Raw genomic sequence first — 17,695 nt, 5'->3', positions numbered from 1 at the left:
AGGGCCCTATATTTAAATATTAAAAGTTTTTGTTTGTTTGTTTTTAAGAGGAATAGTAGAAGGATGTGTAATTTACTTAAATTTCTCCTTTGCAACATTTACTGGTATACTGGGGCAATTATTGGTGTTAGCAGACATTTTTAAAGATAATGTCGTTAACCAGATACCTCTTATAATTTTTCATTTAGTGAAACTGGTGAGTTGAAGCTCCATCCAAGTTTGTTTCTTTTGCTTTTGATCCTGGGCAAGCTGTATCCTTCTCCAATGGATGGCACTTATTCAGCTCTCAGCATGGCACCTTTTGTTCCTTTTATTATGAGGTGAGGTACATATTTGAAAAGAATTTTGTATGCTTACTAGAAAACATTCTCTGATTTTTTTTCATGTGAAGAGAATCATGGGTTTTTTATATACTTTTCCGCATTATTCAAAATGCTTTGTAAATGTGTTAGTTACCATTTAGTTGAAATAACTCATGAAAAAAACTTACTTTAATAGTTTGCAGTGTTGTTATAGCCATGTTTTATCCCAGGATATTAGAGAGACAAGGTGTATGAGGCACTATCTTTTATTGGACTAACTTCTGTTGGTAAAAGAGACAAGCTTGTGAGCTACACAGCTAAAGAAGAGCTCTGTGTAGCTCACAAGCTTGCCTTTCACCAACAGAAGTTGGTCCAATAAAAACTATTATCTCACACATCTGATCTTTGTTACTCTAATAATATATTAGATCAAAGTTCTTGATTACATATTAATACCTATTTTATTTTCACTGGGTTAAGAAAAAGACTAGGGTAAACAAATCTCATGCCAGTCACTGCAGGGATCAGAGACACTTTTCCCTCATGTACAGCATTGACAATTAATTGGTTAACTGCATTATGGGTTTTTTTTTAACTTTCATCTGAAGCATGATGTATGGTATGGTCACTAACAGAAACTGTACGCTAGAATTGATGGACGAACTTGATTGACTATGCTGTGATCGGGAGGGTAAATCTTATGCTGCTGATCTTTAAGAAGAAAGTTTTCAACTCCTGCGGAATGGATTTAGATGTTCATTTCCCATAAAAATGATGGGAGTTGTATATTTAATCCACTGTGCATGGTGTGGGAAACATAATGCTAAAAAATTAATTGCTTCCATGTGGAGAGAGAATTATGGTTTTCAAATAATTTTTTTGCTCTTGGGTAATATGGTGAAAAAAAACAGGACTGGAGGTTGGGAAAGAAATGGGAATAGTTCTTAAGTACAGAGGAGGGTTTAAATGCCCTGCCAGCTGTGGTAAGATAGATTTTACAGTCCAAAATATTACTCCTTAAGATTGGAAAGTTCATTATTAAATCTATTCGAGCAGTAAAAGAAGTTAAACATGTTTCTGCCCCGAGTCTTGGGATCATTATTTAAGCTGCTATTTATAGTGGAAAACAATAGTAGCTCTACCTGTTTATCTCTCAGCAGATATGACATTAAAGCATAGTGTCTTGTATTCCACAGCGTTGCTCAGTGCTTGTAGGAATAAATTCAATTTACCATATACTGTTTCTAAAAACAAGAACTGAAATAACAGAAACTTATCTAAAATATTTCTACCATTCCTGAATCTCAAACATTTATCTTTTGATCCATCTAGAGGTGCATTTATTAGTTAGGTCATTTAAGCTATATTCTGCCTTCATACTTGGGTGACCAGGTGTCCCCTTTTTAAAGGGACAGTCCAGTTTTTTTAGGACTTTTTCTTATATAGGTGCCTATTACCCCCCTACCCCCGTCCCTTTCTTTTCACAGTTGCTATCTGGTCACCCTACTTCATACCATATGCTACTTCACTGGAGTTTTATATATCGTCTAGAGTAGAAAACAGAGCCTATCAAACATTCATTTATGCTATTTTTTCAGCTTACTTATTCTGTTTTTCATGTTCAGTCTGCATTCTGATTGGTTATTCTTAGCAAGAAACGCATGTAAGCAACATAAAGCTTCAGCACTGCTGTCCTCCTTAACAACTGCTATGAACATTTTTTTGGACCTGTCAGCATTATGACTTTTCACAGGGATATTATGGAACAAATAAAATATATTTGAAGAGAAAACTCAAGACATTAAGAGATCTGTGTCACCAGGGACTTGCCTTCCTTAACTCGTATTGACTGCAAGGATGTCTGTAATACCAGTAGTGAAGAGGGCAAAGAGATTTGTTTTTAAGATTTTCTTTCTGTTGAACATGGGCAATAAATTAGTTACACTTTTAACAAATTGGTCTAAGACTGGAGAAAACTTGTTACATCTTTCAGAAAGCAAGTTTCATCAGACTTTGAGAGGTAAATTTCCTGTCTGATACTTAGCAAACTGCTGACTTTTTACAGCTGTCTGGAGCTATACTGACAGGTTTCAGAGTAGCAGCCGTGTTAGTCTGTATTCACAAAAAGAAAAGGAGTACTTGTGGCACCTTAGAGACTAACAAATTTATTTGACCATAAGCTTTCGTGAGCTATTAGTCTCTAAGGTGCCACAAGTACTCCTTTTCTTTTTGGAGCTATACTGAAAACACTGCAGCCTTTTTTAACAATCACTTTGTGTTCAACCTGAAATTCTTGATTGCGTATCATTATATAATTTGTTGTTTTTTTAAAAATGTACATAAGTACTTCTGTGGATAATTAGTTCATTTCAACCTCTGTGTGCATTATCTGTGATTTACATAGGTGAATCACTATGGGAAGGATACTTTAATTCCTTCCTTTACATTTTCCCCTTGCACAAGGGCAAATGAGCCAAAGTAAAAGTACCTCTTTCCTGAACATTTCTGATTCCTATTAAGATTGCAGGTGCCAGTGAAGATTGTTGTGAAGTAATTCTAAGTGAGGATCAAAGAGAAAATATAGTATCAAAGGATGTTAATTAACAATATACTAAACCAGCATACGTTAGTCATCCTTTGAATCTCCCAGTATAGATATATTCATCTATATATATGTATGTATGTGTGTGTATATAATTACTTTGCAATCCAATATAATTATAAAATATAATTGCTATATTTTACACATCGTATAGTTTTATATGATTTCAAGTCCTGTAGAGCTCTAACATCATATTTTATAGAGGATAGATACTATATATGCAACAAGAGAAAGAGGGAATGAATGAACAGTATAACGTAGCTGACCTTTATCCCTACACACAATAAAGTGGCATTCATTTATTGATCTGGGAGAATGAACTGAGTACTTGGTGTGTTTGCAAGCAAACAGGCAGCTCCCTTAGCAATACTGTACTTGCTTGGAAAATTTCTAATTAGGCTTTTGAACAGCTTCAGTTAGCTAAAGTGGAATTTTCCATCTAGTGGGAGTAGAGTTAAGGTCGCTCTGACCATGCTGAAATGAATTGCACAATAGGAATAGGATTAAATGCTGCAAGGACAAATCTTGGTCTCCCATTAATACATATACTTTCCACTCCCTGCTAACCTAGGACATTTGATTGCCTATCTACAGTTCTATTAAAAGTACTTGTTTTTTTTTCTCCAGATGTTTTATTTGGAAGAGAACACATTGATTCACAACTTATCATCTCACTTTTTAAGATTTTTGAAAGAAGTTGTTTTAGAGCTAGATATGTTTGACATACTGATTACTTTTTAGCATGATGGAATGTACAGAATGTTTTTGATTAATGAGGGAGGTAATCTGGAGGTGACATTTTAACTATAAAACGAAAACACTTAAAAAAAATTTTTAACTGTTAAAGTGATCCAAATTTGAATGATGCTTGTATCCATGCCCTCCTCAATGGAATTCATGAAGTGCTTAGTGCCACATATTCTTGGTTGAATTCTCCCTGGGTATAAATCAGTGTTCCTCCATTGACTTTGGAGTGGTGGTGAGAATCTAGCCCTCTACTCTTAAGGGCAGGTTTCAAAGCAGAGTCATGAGTAATAAAAATCCATTAAAATGAATGCATTCTGTGGAGAAAGTTTCATTAATAATACAGAAATCTTGCTAAGAATTTAATATTTTTAAAATGTCGGCATTATTACATCATGTGACATCTGGTGATTGGATCTTTCTGTCAAAGTGCATATTCTAACAGCTTAAAGGGTTGGAAAACCCCATAAAAGAAAATCACATGTACCATTTTATTTTTGAAAGTGTGGTTTAATTCAGAGAACAGCTAGTCCTTGTTTCTGCTTTACCTTTGTCCAAGTATTGCTCTACTACATTTTTGATTTTGAACATAAAGTATAGTAAACTTGGAGGGAGTGTAGAGGAAAAGGGTGCCTGACTCAAGTACAGAGGAGAGGAATGCTGCTCTTGGGATGGGGAGAAGTAGTGGTTTCCAACAAAGAGCCAGGGGTGTGTGGGAGGGAGATGCAAATGAGACTGGAGTCATGTGGCGGTGGAGGGGCGCAGGGGAGAGAGGGAGAAAAACAGGGACTGACAGTTATCGGACTGGTGGGGCAAGGAGACAGGAACTGGGAACCATAGTGGGAAGCTGCAAGCCAGAGCGGGAGGACGGTTGAGTCCGAAAAGTGCTAGGTAGGGCATAAGAACCTAAATAGAGAGGTACTTGTAGGTGGGCCTGGGAAAATAGCTCGAAGATCTGTGCAAATGTGAATCCAAACCTTTACTAAGAGGGTGCTAAGGGTCTTCAGGATTAGTGACGGCACAAAGCCTACATTGCAGGTTTGCAGCCTGCCTGGGGGACGGGGGTGGAGCCTTTCCACTAAAGCTTGATTAATTGCTTTTTATGAAGTGTGTGTGAGAGGTGGGCTATTTCATATTAAGGGTATGTCTGCTAAAGGTTGTTCTTTTCAACTTGAGATAACTGATTTCCAGTTGACACAGATTAACTATCAGGCTTGCACTCTATTAGCTTGGATGCTCCACAAACATTTGTTGCAGGTTTGCGGCCTCAATTAACTCAGGTTTTTAAAAAACGGAAACAAAACCCTGTAATATAGATGTATGCTATGTGGTTTGAGCTACAGCTGTAGTATACTTACATAATTTAATATTCCAGAAATTAACTACATTCTGAACTGTACTTATCCAAATAATGACTGTAAGCAGGAAATAGCTAGCTGTTTTGAAACTAAATTAGACTAGCACAGAGTATTTTGTAGATATATTGAACATTAATAATTTAGGAGTGAACTACAAGCTTGATACAAGAGATATGGTTCTTTCCAGTTAACAGTCTAAAAGGAGTTTCACTCCTAAGAGTCCTATCAAAAGCTATTCAGAGTTTAATTAGCCTTTCGTGTGTGTCTGAGCCAATATTTGATAAACTATTTTAAGCAACATGATGGTATTACTGAAATATTGTCTTGTGTATTGAAATACGTATTTGTTTTAGTTCTTGTAGAAATACTAGCATGAATAGTAATATATTATAGTTAATACTGTAATGTAATTGTTTATGGCTAGGACAAGTCAAAGCTTACCTTGACTGATGTTTACTTGAAGTTTAAAAGGAATCACCTTCAGTTGTGCCTTGTTGATGGTTTGTATATACAATGAATTTCCTCTTAATGGGCTTTCTGATCAGTAAAATATTTTTTCTGATGTTGAATAACTTCACCATAAAGATATGTAATCAATTTGTTCCCCAAACACAGTTTTTAAAATATTATAGGTATATTAAATATGTATGCTGTAATTATTATCATAGCGCCTAGGAGCCCAGCCATGGACCAGCTGTCTCATACTAAATGATGTTCTAACTGTATTAATTGTGCTGACTTGCAGTTAACGGATTTGTCTCCCTAGTTGCTTTTCACTTCACTAACTTACAGCTGCCATTCCAATATAACTACTTTGTCTCACTATATCACCTGTATTTCTCTATCCTTCTCCAGGCATTTTTCTTCAACTATCCTCAGCCCTACCATTCACCTTCCCAAATTCCCTGTGATCTTCTCTCCTCTATTCATTGCTCTGTTCACCCCAATTCCATACATGTAAGGGGAAAGATATCATAATAATAATGATTAACAGCTATCACTTCTGAACAACAAATTAAATTACTTTTAAAATCCATGGAGCCTCCAAGATGCCCTGACAAAGCAGATAATCTCATTGTAACCATTGTGTTACCATCCCTGTAAACCATTGTTGTAAACCACTTATTTTGTTACATCTAAGCTTGGTGAGTAAGGGTTTGCAGGATTGGGCACTTGAATTGTAAACTTGTTGGAGGAGGGACCCTGGCCCAGTTTTCAGAAGTTTTGAGTATCCATAACTCACATGGACTTTTTTTAATTCAGACAGCCTGTGCCATGGCTCTTATTTATCTAAAGGAACCATCAGGTCTCTCTAAATACTAATTTTTGTTACTTTTCATAAACACTCTTCATTATTTTTAAAAGGAAATTATTATGAATCTTTATTAACAAGCGGTTCATTTTTTGTTCTTTGTATTTAGAGAAACTTAACCTCCATAGCCAGCTTTGTATTGCTTAAGTAGCATTATCACTCACATGCAATAACATCAGTAACTTATGGTAAATTGTTTGTCAATAAGTGCCTGATACTGCTCCCATTGAAGTTAGTGGCAAAACTCTCATTCACTCCATAGGGACCAGGTCTGGGCCCAGAATGAGAAACAGAGCAACAAACTCAAAAGTGTTTGTAAGGCTATAAAGTACAGTCAACATTTTCAAATTTAGGTGCCTGAAGTTAGACTCCTAAATTTGTCTTTAGAGACCGAAATAGAAGTGGCCTGATTTTCAGATATGCTAAGTACTCAGTGTCCTTTTGAACTCAATAGCTCACATTAAAAGGGAGAAGCTACATAATCTCACAAAGAGAAAAGTAAACTACTGCAGATCTTGTCCTATCCTGAGATATCTACAGTCCGTTTTTTGAGATTCTGTAATTTTATTGAAAACTTAGTTAGTAACTCTATTTAGGAAAAAAGTTTCTGCAAACATTTTTGGTGTCTCAGCTATTGTAATTGCTTATTACAATAAATAATATTCCTTATTTATTTATTTATTCGTTTTTTTTAAAAAAGTAGTTTCTCTGATTTTTTTCTTATGTGCAGTTGCTTATGTTGACTTAACTATTTTGTCCTGTATCTGACTGGTACAGCATTTAACTGACTTTCTCACCTCCAAACCCTAGTACCTTTTTGAGAAGTGGCCAATGTAGATTGCTACAGAGCTGTGTAACCATGTGGCTCTCCCTACCTTACAGCCTTTTTCTTTTTGCACGTTTTTATCATATTGTGGCACCAACAGGAAACTTGAAGCCAAAAACCTGCCTGATTGGCACCTGCAGTGCCAATGCTATGAGATAGGGATTTTATCAACAACCAACAGAAATTTCTGTTGGGATAAATGTTCAGCGTGATATGAAGGGAAATACACTTGTTAAAGCCAGTTTTACATTAATACAACTGTTGTGAGTTACTATTGTTAATTTAAAGTCTGTCCCTGAGTCTCTGTGTTAAAATGGATACATCCTCCATTTTTGTTTGTTTCTTATATTATCTGGTCCATATGATTGGTTTAAGTTGTAGTTGGCTGGAATTATTTTTATTATTTGGAATCAGAATATTGCAAAATATTAAAAATATTCAGTTCTTGCTAAGGAAGCTCGCTGGGCCCATTTGTCATTTTATTACAACAGCAACTATCATCTTGAGTGCAGTTTGGGCTTCCAAAACCTATAACCTGATGTAAGTACAGAGAAAATATATAGATGTAGATATATAATATAAAAATCATGTATATCCAGTTGTAAAATGTGGATTTTTTACATTTGTATTATGTTTTTCTATGCTAAATCCTTATTGTGAGAGCACTTTTGTATGTATTTTTGTTTGGTGCAAAATCTTCTTAGACAATAGTATAAATATTTCCTTTGATGGACCAAGGATAAGGAGTTCATTTGAGATGGAACAAAGTGACAAATATACTAAGACTATCAAAACAAAGCTAGTAAAAATATGCTACTCTTAAGTGTTATCTTTTAAGTTTAGTAGCCAGTGTGTGAACAAGTGATCAAACCTACACATAACTCTCAAATGTATCTGAAAACACAATTTTTGGAAGCTAGTGGCAGCTATTGGCATGCCCATTTCTGGGTATCGTCTTTCTTTGAACAATCCTGTTTGCAAAGAGTTGGTAATGAGGGTGAATATATTTCCAGAAGGTTTCAATTTATTCTTCGCCCCACCAAGCCTTTCTTTTACTGCACTAACTGTTAGTATATATTTCTCATATTTGTCACAAGCAGCTTTTCCTTTATTAATGTTATGACTGACATCCAGGCTTATTTCTTTTAGAAATAGACTTATAGAAGAAATTTGAACAACTCTCCATACAACAAACATAAAAACTGAACTGTGCTTTTAAATTGATTTGCACAGTGGCAGTGATTGAGCAGACAGTGAAATGATGACTTTCTGTTGCTTTGTGTATGGGAGAGATACTTGCACTGCTCATCTAAAGTGGGCATGATTTTCTGACTTCTAAGAGAAATATATACTAAATATCAGTGCAATAGGAGAAAGGCTTATTGGAAATGATAGGATAAATTAAAATCTTCTGGAAATATTTACTTTAATCTTGAATATAGGTTTTCTCTTAGATGTTGTAACTTGCTGTATTTAGTTTACACAATTACGTCCCAGTCCAGCAAAGCACTCGAGGGCAAGCTTAACTTTAAGTACAGGAGTAGTCCAGTGAAATTAGTAGTCTACTCCTGTGCTTAAAGTTAACATTTGATTAAGTGCTTTGCTGGACCAGAGACATTTAGTCACATAATCTTCCTTCACAACAGTATACACAGGAAAGGGCAGAAAAATAGAAGGGAATAAAAGCATGCCATGCAAATGACTATAACAAAATAAAAGAGAGACAAGGTGGGTGAGGGGAATATCTTTTACTGGATCAATTTCTGTTGGACAACTGGACCTACAGAGAGCTCTTCCTTAGGTGTGGGAAAAGTACTCAAGGTGGCACAGCTAAATACAAGGTGGAAAAGATTGTTTAGCATAAGTAGTTAACACATACTGTAACAAAATAATTAATTAATCACAAGACTAAAATCAATAGTGATATTTTAAAAGTTTCATTATAAAAAGCAAAAAAAAAAAATCTGAGCTTCTGAGAAAAATCTGTATCAATGGAGCTGTTCGGTAGGCACTCTTCAACTATTGTAGAGGGTTGGCCACATATATGGAATGGGGAAAAGTTTTGGAAGAACCTAACACCTCTGGCTGCTGACCTGTTTTGCCATGGTTCTAATGGTACGTTAAAGTAAGAAAATTAGTCTTGGCATGTCCTCAGCTGCAATCAGTTCAAACACGTAAAATCTTTGCAAAGGAATGAGATTTAAGTTATTGTTTAGCCTATATAGTTATTTTAAAAATAAATAAAAGGTTACAGACATTACGGCAGAAAATTTGTGTTTTGACTACAGTCTTTGTTGTGGGTTTTGCTAACTAATTGTTACAGTAATAAGTGTTGTATAGTTCTTCCCATGATTCTGCATTTGTGAAACATAATAGTAGTTTGTTTTTACAGGTTATCAAAATTAAAATGCAGTTTTGAATAACATATAAAGCATATTTTTATTTTCTCCATGTTTCCTTTTACACAAACTCAAGTTGGCAGAATTTTTGTTTCTCTGGCATGGTATCAGCCAAATACTAAGAAAAGGAATCTACAGTTAACCATATGTGACTTCAACAAATTGCTAAATAAATCTACTTGAAGTTATGGTTGTCATTGAGACATTGCTGAGGATTTCTTGACAGCAAAAGCAAAAAAAAGATTGAACTGAAATAGAGAAGCCCAGCAGATGATGTAATAAATCTGAATTTGAAGAGAAAATACTTCTATGGAATATGAAACTTATTTACTTTCTTCCTAGGGTCCCTTAAGTGTGAGGGGTGCAGGTGGGGGAGACTTGGGCTTTTAGTATAACTTGTTGACCTATTTCACAAATAGAAAAAGCCTGTGTAGTTCGCCTACATGCTTTCTGTGCTACTAATGTATACTACAGTGTAACTGATTTTAAGTGCTTATGAGAAGAATATTGCCTAATGTTTTTTATCTTATTCATCTGTGCTGTATTGGAAGAGTAAACTATTTACTACAGGTAAAGAGACTAGAAACTTATGCAACTATTAAAAAACCCAAACCCAGTCCTTTAAAAATCTTTTAACATAAATTCAAAGATATATTCGTGCCTAAGAACTGTGGAAAAACATTTATATTCCACCTAATCTGTTTCTACCTTTGGCTTTGATGTTGGGCCCCTTTTTTATTTGACTAAGTTGATGTATTGTTGTAAAGTATGTAATTAGTACGTAAAGCATGTAAATTGTTACTACTGTTGAGTCATTGAGTCCCTGCTTTTCTTTATTCTTTGTCAAGAAAAAAATTGACAAAAATGGTAAGTAAATACTGCATTTTCCTCAACTTATTTCAGATTAAAGTACAAATGCACTCAGACCGATTATAATGCATATGAATCCCAGCAATGAGCAACTGAAGATAAAAAATTTGAGACTTGGTTTGTCTCACTTTGGATACATTAGTTCTTGGGTGATATAAAAGTCTATATGGAGCGCTTTAAAGTACAATTAATATTATTGTTTACTCTAGGATGATTTCACAGCTATGATCATTTATGAAGATATGTTTTTATTCATAAATTAAGTAAAAATTGAGTCTCTGAGGAGACAGGAGAGAAAAGAATTATTTGCAAAATCTATAGTTGCATAATACATTTGATCACAGCAAAAATTATTTTGTGACCCTAGCATATTATTTGTGGATACAAGAAATGCAGGAAAAGTCTCTAATATAAAATCAAAGATATTGTGCACCAAACAGGTTGTAGCCATTGTTGGGCAGGTAAAGGACACCACTGTAGGATTGAAAAATGTGCACATAAACAGTAAACTGAAAATGAATCTCATTGCTCTACTCTTTTAATAGCCATACACAAATACCAAGGGCTCCCACAGTCATAATTCAAAATTGTGTATAGTTTGCTTCAGCCAGGTTCCAGAGAGGATGTGGAAGGGCTCTTTTGGTTCTCTTTTCAGCTTTAGTCCCCTCTCTCCTCAACACTATACCCAGATGTTTATGGGCCTGATCCAAAGCCACTGAAGTCATTGGAGAGATCCCCTTTGACTGTGAAACTTTGGATCAACTCTGTATATCTTATGCTTCAAGAAACCAGCAACTTGCTTCCCCAATGAGGATTAGATTCTGTATAGAATCACTGACTTTCAAAAGTCATTTGACAGCCTTCACAGGTATACATTGTGGAATATTCTTCAGTCCTACAGAATCCCAGTGAAAGTCATCAACATCAAGGCCACATACAGAGATGTGAAGTGCTCTGTAAGGGTAAACAACCAGATAGCAGAATGGTTCATTGTGGACACTGGCATGAAAGAAGGCGTCATTTTATTTCCACTGTTAAGAGCTGGAGATTTACTAAAATGTTGGACAGAAAACTAGATGCCTTCTAGTTATTTATCCTCTTAAGGAAAGATATTGTCTCATTGATTTTCTCTAATATCAATGGGGAATCTAAGAGGAATCCTTAATAGTGTGGATGTACTACTAAAATAAATGCCGATTAAAGATTCTGGGCATTGGAAAGCTTCTGTCACCCGTGAAGAGATCTAAGAAGTTACCAACCAGCAGCTCATTTCTACCGAAAGCAGAAGGAAGCGCTGGACGTCTGTGGGGCATGTACTCTAGATGCCAAAACATGGACTGCCATGTCAACAAAAACTGTAAGAAGAACGCTTAGCAAGAAGGGCAGAATAGACTATTTCAACACCACAGGACAAATGGAAGCAGCAGCAAATGACAGAAATGGAAGAGGCTAGTTTTCGCCCTGTGTGCCAACCTTGGCATGGGAAAGATGTAACACGGTGTAAATAGAATCACACATATTATCTTTCACTTGTTTTGAAATGCCAAAAATATTCTCTAAAGCTAGTAGAGGAAAATGGAGAGTGGCTTATAAACTTACACTGGGGAAATTATGATGGAGATTCAGGCTGTACCAGGGACAGAGAAGAACCAGTTCCCAGACATCCCAAGGGAGGAGGAAACAATATAGTGCCTTCTTTGGGCGAAGAATCCCCTCTTTCCGAGTAGGATTACATCCTGAGATAATGCTATTGTGAATAGTGTTGCCTGTGTGGGTATAGCGTTTAGCTACTGCCCAGATTGTAGGTAATATTAAGAGAAATGGTAATATACCATTTGTCTTAATTTCTATAAACCTATGCATTTGTAAAGAAAAAATGTAAATAATTATTTAGATTCCAGGGGTCATTGCTTTTATATTGGGTCAAATGACAAATGCAGAGTAGGCCAAGTTGAAGACCTCAAAGGTTTGATAATACCCCCTTAAGAAAAAATATTCTTTCATTGATTTTTTTTAATATGGAAATCAGAGGAATATCTAGTAATGGGGCTGCACCACAAAAATATTTGTATAGTCAACTTACTATTCTTTTTACACCTAACTGCATAACATAGCTATAGCATTGCTACCTTCAAAATTTGATTCAAATATTATGTCTTACAAGGGGCAATTTAGCAACTTAAAAATGATTTATATTGAAGATGTATGACTAGAGTCTGGAGCAAAATCATTTGATCTGATTTGAAAAAGAAAGATAACTAGAAGCTTTTACTTCATTTTTGTGAATGTCATCTTTGCAGGCGCTCTTTCACTCAGAACAGACAGTGCAGTGTAGTTGGGCTAGTAGCTGAATTTTAACACGACTAATTTTTTTCTAATAAGAACTTAATCCACTGCAAATTGAAGAGTACATAAAAATAACTTTGGGTTCCTGAACAATTATTTAAAAACCAAGTGAACTCTTTGGTTAACTTTGGGTAAGGCTGGCAAGTGGTTGACCCAAAGACTAAAGTTCAATGTTTGTTTTAATTGGCAAAGTTGGCTATGCTCTACTGTTGTATTGGTTAGCAGTAGAAGTGCTGGGTTAGATATTTTTATAAGAGAACTGTTCATCAGTTAATCTAAAGAACAGAGAGTACTCTAGGAATGAAAGGTGGGTCCAAGACAGAAGTGTATGGTGAGCATAAAAAAATGATGGAAATGCTTGTCTGCTGTGGCATCATTTTGGCCGGGTAATTTGTATACTGCTGAGTGACAATGGGACAGTAAGTATATTTTTTTTGTTCTATATATATGAAAATAATTATTTATTCTTAATGTAAGGTACACCATTTTACGATTATTTTATTTCTCCAGAACTAGCAAGTGGTAAGCAGGAAATACATGGTAGTTCCTATTATTGCAATAGGCATTGTTACGAAAGGATTGCATATGTGCATAGTGGCTAAAGCAGTTATTAAATGTGTTACTCTTATTTGGTAGTTACAGCTCTTCATCGCATGTGTTATTTTACTTTATTCACAAACAAATGAAGCTTGTGTGTGACCTGTTGTTCCTTGTTTAGGTTTAAATAGTGTTGTTTGCTCACCACTTATAATAATGGATGATGTACACAGGGCTCTGTTGTTGCCAAGGGTAGGGGAGGGGGAAAAGGAAATAATATAAGACTCCCATTTATGGGCTGCAGCATTCAACCTTCCCCTGTGTCACCAGGCTCCATCTAAACTCCTTTGTTCCTGCTCCTCCTCAACTTTCTCCTAGGAACATTTCAGATGCAACCTCCATTGTTTCCTGAGCTGCATGCAGCTAGGCATGATTTGGGGTGGACCCCTACATGTCTATATAGGGTCAGGATATAACATTACTTCTGTTGTTGTTATTTTATTATTTGTATTAGCTTTCAGAGTTCCCTTTTTTTCTCTGTTCATGCTGTATTTGATATGACTTAATGACAAATCTAGCATCAACATTAAAAGGATACTGTTCACTTTTTAATTATTTTTTAAAATGTTTTAAAACCTTTTCTAATCAAAATAACAAATCAATTCTGATAGAGTGTGCTTTAAATAGCATGTACAGAATTTTGTTCTGTGTTTTTAAAAAGCCTGATTTATAAAAACATTTATTAGAAGGCTTTTTCCTGCTCCCGCTGGGGTAAAGAAGGGACTTGGGTTGAATTTGAGATCAACACAGTGGTGTCCTTCCTTGATCTGCTCAAGTGCATGTTTGTTGTTTATTCGGTTCCGAACACCCTATTTCATGGTTTGGTGAAAGTAGTACGCTTAAAGTTACTCCAGACCAGTATATGAGAATGTGATACCACTATTCTAGTTCATGAGACAGGAAGCACAACTAACTTACTACTAACCAAACAGTGAAATTGATTATACATAAAGTACTGTCAGACACCGGAAACAAACTAAAAATAGACGAGATTTTTCCTGCTAATTTTTCTTGGTCTGCAGTTTTTGAGATTGTAACAATAACTGGTACAAAATTTTCATGTGGAAACATCATTTTTCAAGTTAACTCTGTTCCTTTATATTTCTGTGACATAGCTAATGTGCAAATAGTGAGAAAAGTGTTTTAAAAATGTTTGTTTTGTGGCTAATTTAGTAATCTGAGAATTGGTAAAAATGAGTACTGCAGAAAAGGAACGGTTATAAATAGAAGTGAAGGAAACCATGCAAATAGGGAACACCTTAAATTCTTTTATAAAAATATATTTGAAGTACTTTTACTTTTCTTCTCGACTAATGTCCTGTCATTTTTACCGTTAGAGTAATTAACTGAATGCTTTGAAGTGTGCTGGGGAGTATAAAACCTTTTCATATGTAGCCCAAGCTGTTGATAAAATTTATGGATTAAATCTTGCCAGTTTTAGCTGGTTTGTTCAGGATCTGAATATTTTCTAAGGTTGGCCAGTGCAGGGGAAATATGTTGAATCCATAATTAAACTTGCTGGAGTCTGTTCAGATTTATTGACTTTTTGTTCTTGATCATGAACTGTTTGAGGTAAATGTGTTACATTCAATAGTTCTTTATGTATGTAGATGAACAGAACTGGTTTTCACATGAAGTACTTATTTTGATAACTGTGTCTAGGACTAAAATTTACTTTCAATAGATGGATACAGAACTGAGATTCTCCATAGGAGGAAATGGAGCAGTGTATCATTTGAGGATTTTGCAAACTTTTCCAGTTGACTAGTATTTTGAGGTGTAATAAAATGAGGGTGGATATACCAGCATGTTTGTTAGCAGTTTTATAATTGGACTGAGACATGATTTCACAATTTCCCTGTGACTCTCTTTATAAAATGTGTCCATAAAGAATATCAGATCCTCAAGACACAGATTAACTATTTTTCAAATCTAAAGAAAATACTATACTCCTTCCAAAACACTCCACTGCTCACACTTCTGGCCTATGAAGAAAATGGAAGAACCAAGCAGCCTGAGATAGGTTTCGGTCACTTCACTTAATGTGTTACTGGAAGGCAGTCAAACTGCAGTGATAAGCATGGTCTGAGAAACAATAAAGAACAGAATAGAATTTCAAATCTTAAAAATACCACAATTCAGTAATTGTGTCCTGTTCAGAATGGTTGGTGTCAGTTGGCAATGCACTGTTTTCATAAATGACTCTTGAAAAATGGTTCCTTAACATGGCCCAAATTTTACTGAGTACTGGGCTTCTGATTTTAGGTTTCACAACACAACAGTGCATTGTTTTACATTGTCAGGGCCTTTTCAGCAGTTAGAAGGGCCAAGATTAATTTTAAAAATCTCAAAAAAGTTTGTATTCTGCTGAATACATTGAAATCTCTAAATACCACACAACTAGTGACACAACTAGTTTACAACATGATGAATTCCCTCAGTCCTGAGCCACATCCTTGGAAGAAGCAAATAGATTCCCCCTCTGCCCCCCTTTATCAGCCAAAGGACTGCAAAGTCACAGCACCTGAACTATTTTTGATTTGTTATTCATTTTGTCAGAATGACTGCTTGCAGTCTAATCCAGAATCCAGCACACAAACTATTCTGAAGAGTAGTCAGCTTTCTTCTCAGAGAAGATCACATGTATACAGAATGATCTATATGGGAACCAGGATGAGGTAAGCAATCTCAAAATAAACAGCCTAGACTGCTCCTTTATGGAGATTGGTCAATTTGCACAAGTAGTGGTCTGTAATATGCTGAAGAACATTTGAGTTACTACCTTTGATGTAGATTGTGTCCTTCCTGGCTGGTGAAGGACAACAGAGACTGCTCAAGCCATCTACCAACACAGATTGTCAACATTTCCTTCCACAAAGGCTCCTAACATGCAGCTGTCCAAGTAATACTTAAGAAACAGCTACCCACCATCATCACAACCTAGTAACTGGTATATTCACAGGGACTCTAAACTAGCATAACCTAGAGACTTATGTCCACAGATAACCTACTAAAAAGCATGAAAACACATTGTCAAATTCTAATGGTTCAGGGGAACAGTATTAGTTGTCCATTGTTTGTCTGTACAAAAATGTTGTTGCATGTTTTACAGTATACTCTGTATGGAGTAGAAAGTATTCAAAATGAAAAAAAGGCATTTAGCCTTCAGTAGAATGCCTCTCGTCGACCCCTATATAGTTTCCTGCTCTAACCATTACTTTGTTTTATAATTCTACAACCATCTACTGTTGATATTGGAAGTGTTCTTCAAAAAGTTTGAGTTCATTTTTAGCTCTGTTGAATCACTTTGAGCTGGTAGATGTTTTTTCCAAACCACCTAAGTAATTTAGGACCGCATGTCTTATTGAGTTGTCCTCCTTAGTCACATAAGCACTTTTGAAAATCTCACACACTATCTTTCATTTGTCCCTTTAACATTCTAAGGTTTAGTGCTGCCTCTGTGGAAATGAGTGCAGGACAGGGACAGACAGGAAAAAAATATCTATCCACCAGTGAGAAAAGTTTGTAACACTTTCTTCACTGATGTCTACAACTTTCTGGTTTACCTCCATTGTGTTGCCACGGTTTCAGGGAAACCTTCAGTATCTGTACCATGGATTTTTTTTTTAAATAGTCAGGAGTGCCACAGTTTTTAAGCTTACCTTCCAATACAAAGATTAAATACTTAGAGCACAACCAGTGAGGAAGCTTATTTGACTAATAACAAGCCCAAAAGATTTTCCAGCTGCTACTTGTATATTTGTCTTTGTTTATACAATGTCAGGAAGAAAATCCCCCAGATGAATTGAGCAGAAAGATCAAACTGAGATTAAAATGAAATCCCATTTGTTGAATCCAACTTCATTGCTAATGAACTGTATATGTTCTTTATTTATTTTTAACCTTAAAGTACTAGGTTTCACTACAGATGCAAATAGAGTTAAAACAATTGCCACTGTCATTTTTATCTGTAGAGAATGTTCCTGATTTGACTGGTCAGACCATTTCCCATGTTCATTATAAATTGCCAGAAGGAAGAAGTATTTGTATAGACAGGTGTTCCAGAGTCAGATATTGTGAGGGTCTCCTTTGTGACTGATATAACAAGGAAGCAAGACTTGCCTCTCAAAGCTGGAATTTTATGATTTGTTTACATTTGCCTGACTCTTGTGTTTTGAGGTCACTCCTCCTCTCATTTTCCGATAATAAAACTCTTTTGAGTTAAGTTACTGATAACAGGTGATGGCTGAGTGAGAGACAATAGCAGTCAAAATGTCACATTCCCCAAGTCTAAGGTAGCCCTACTGGTTAAGGAATAAACTATGAGGGTATACATTAT

The 17,695-nt window shown here is 35.5% G+C and overlaps 1 protein-coding gene across 12 annotated transcripts in view; it reads left to right on the top strand.

The window, feature by feature from the left end:
- The window catches only part of THADA (THADA armadillo repeat containing), a 315,416-nt gene that overhangs the window by 127,644 nt on the left and 170,077 nt on the right, over positions 1-17,695 (top strand). For 10 of the 12 annotated variants that reach the window (XM_038394629.2, XM_043511866.1, XM_038394628.2 and 7 more), the window contains exon 28: positions 189-320. In XM_038394629.2, coding sequence (XP_038250557.1) covers positions 189-320 — 132 coding nt within the window. Of the gene's footprint in view, positions 1-188; positions 321-1,927; positions 2,344-7,244; positions 7,598-17,695 lie in introns of those variants that run through there. The other 2 variants (XM_043511872.1, XM_043511871.1) reach the window with 2 other exon arrangements.

This window comes from Dermochelys coriacea, chromosome 3 (assembly GCF_009764565.3).
Source record: "Dermochelys coriacea isolate rDerCor1 chromosome 3, rDerCor1.pri.v4, whole genome shotgun sequence".
In the NCBI taxonomy this organism is placed as follows: domain Eukaryota; kingdom Metazoa; phylum Chordata; order Testudines; family Dermochelyidae; genus Dermochelys; species Dermochelys coriacea.
This window is presented reverse-complemented; position numbering and strand designations above follow the sequence as displayed.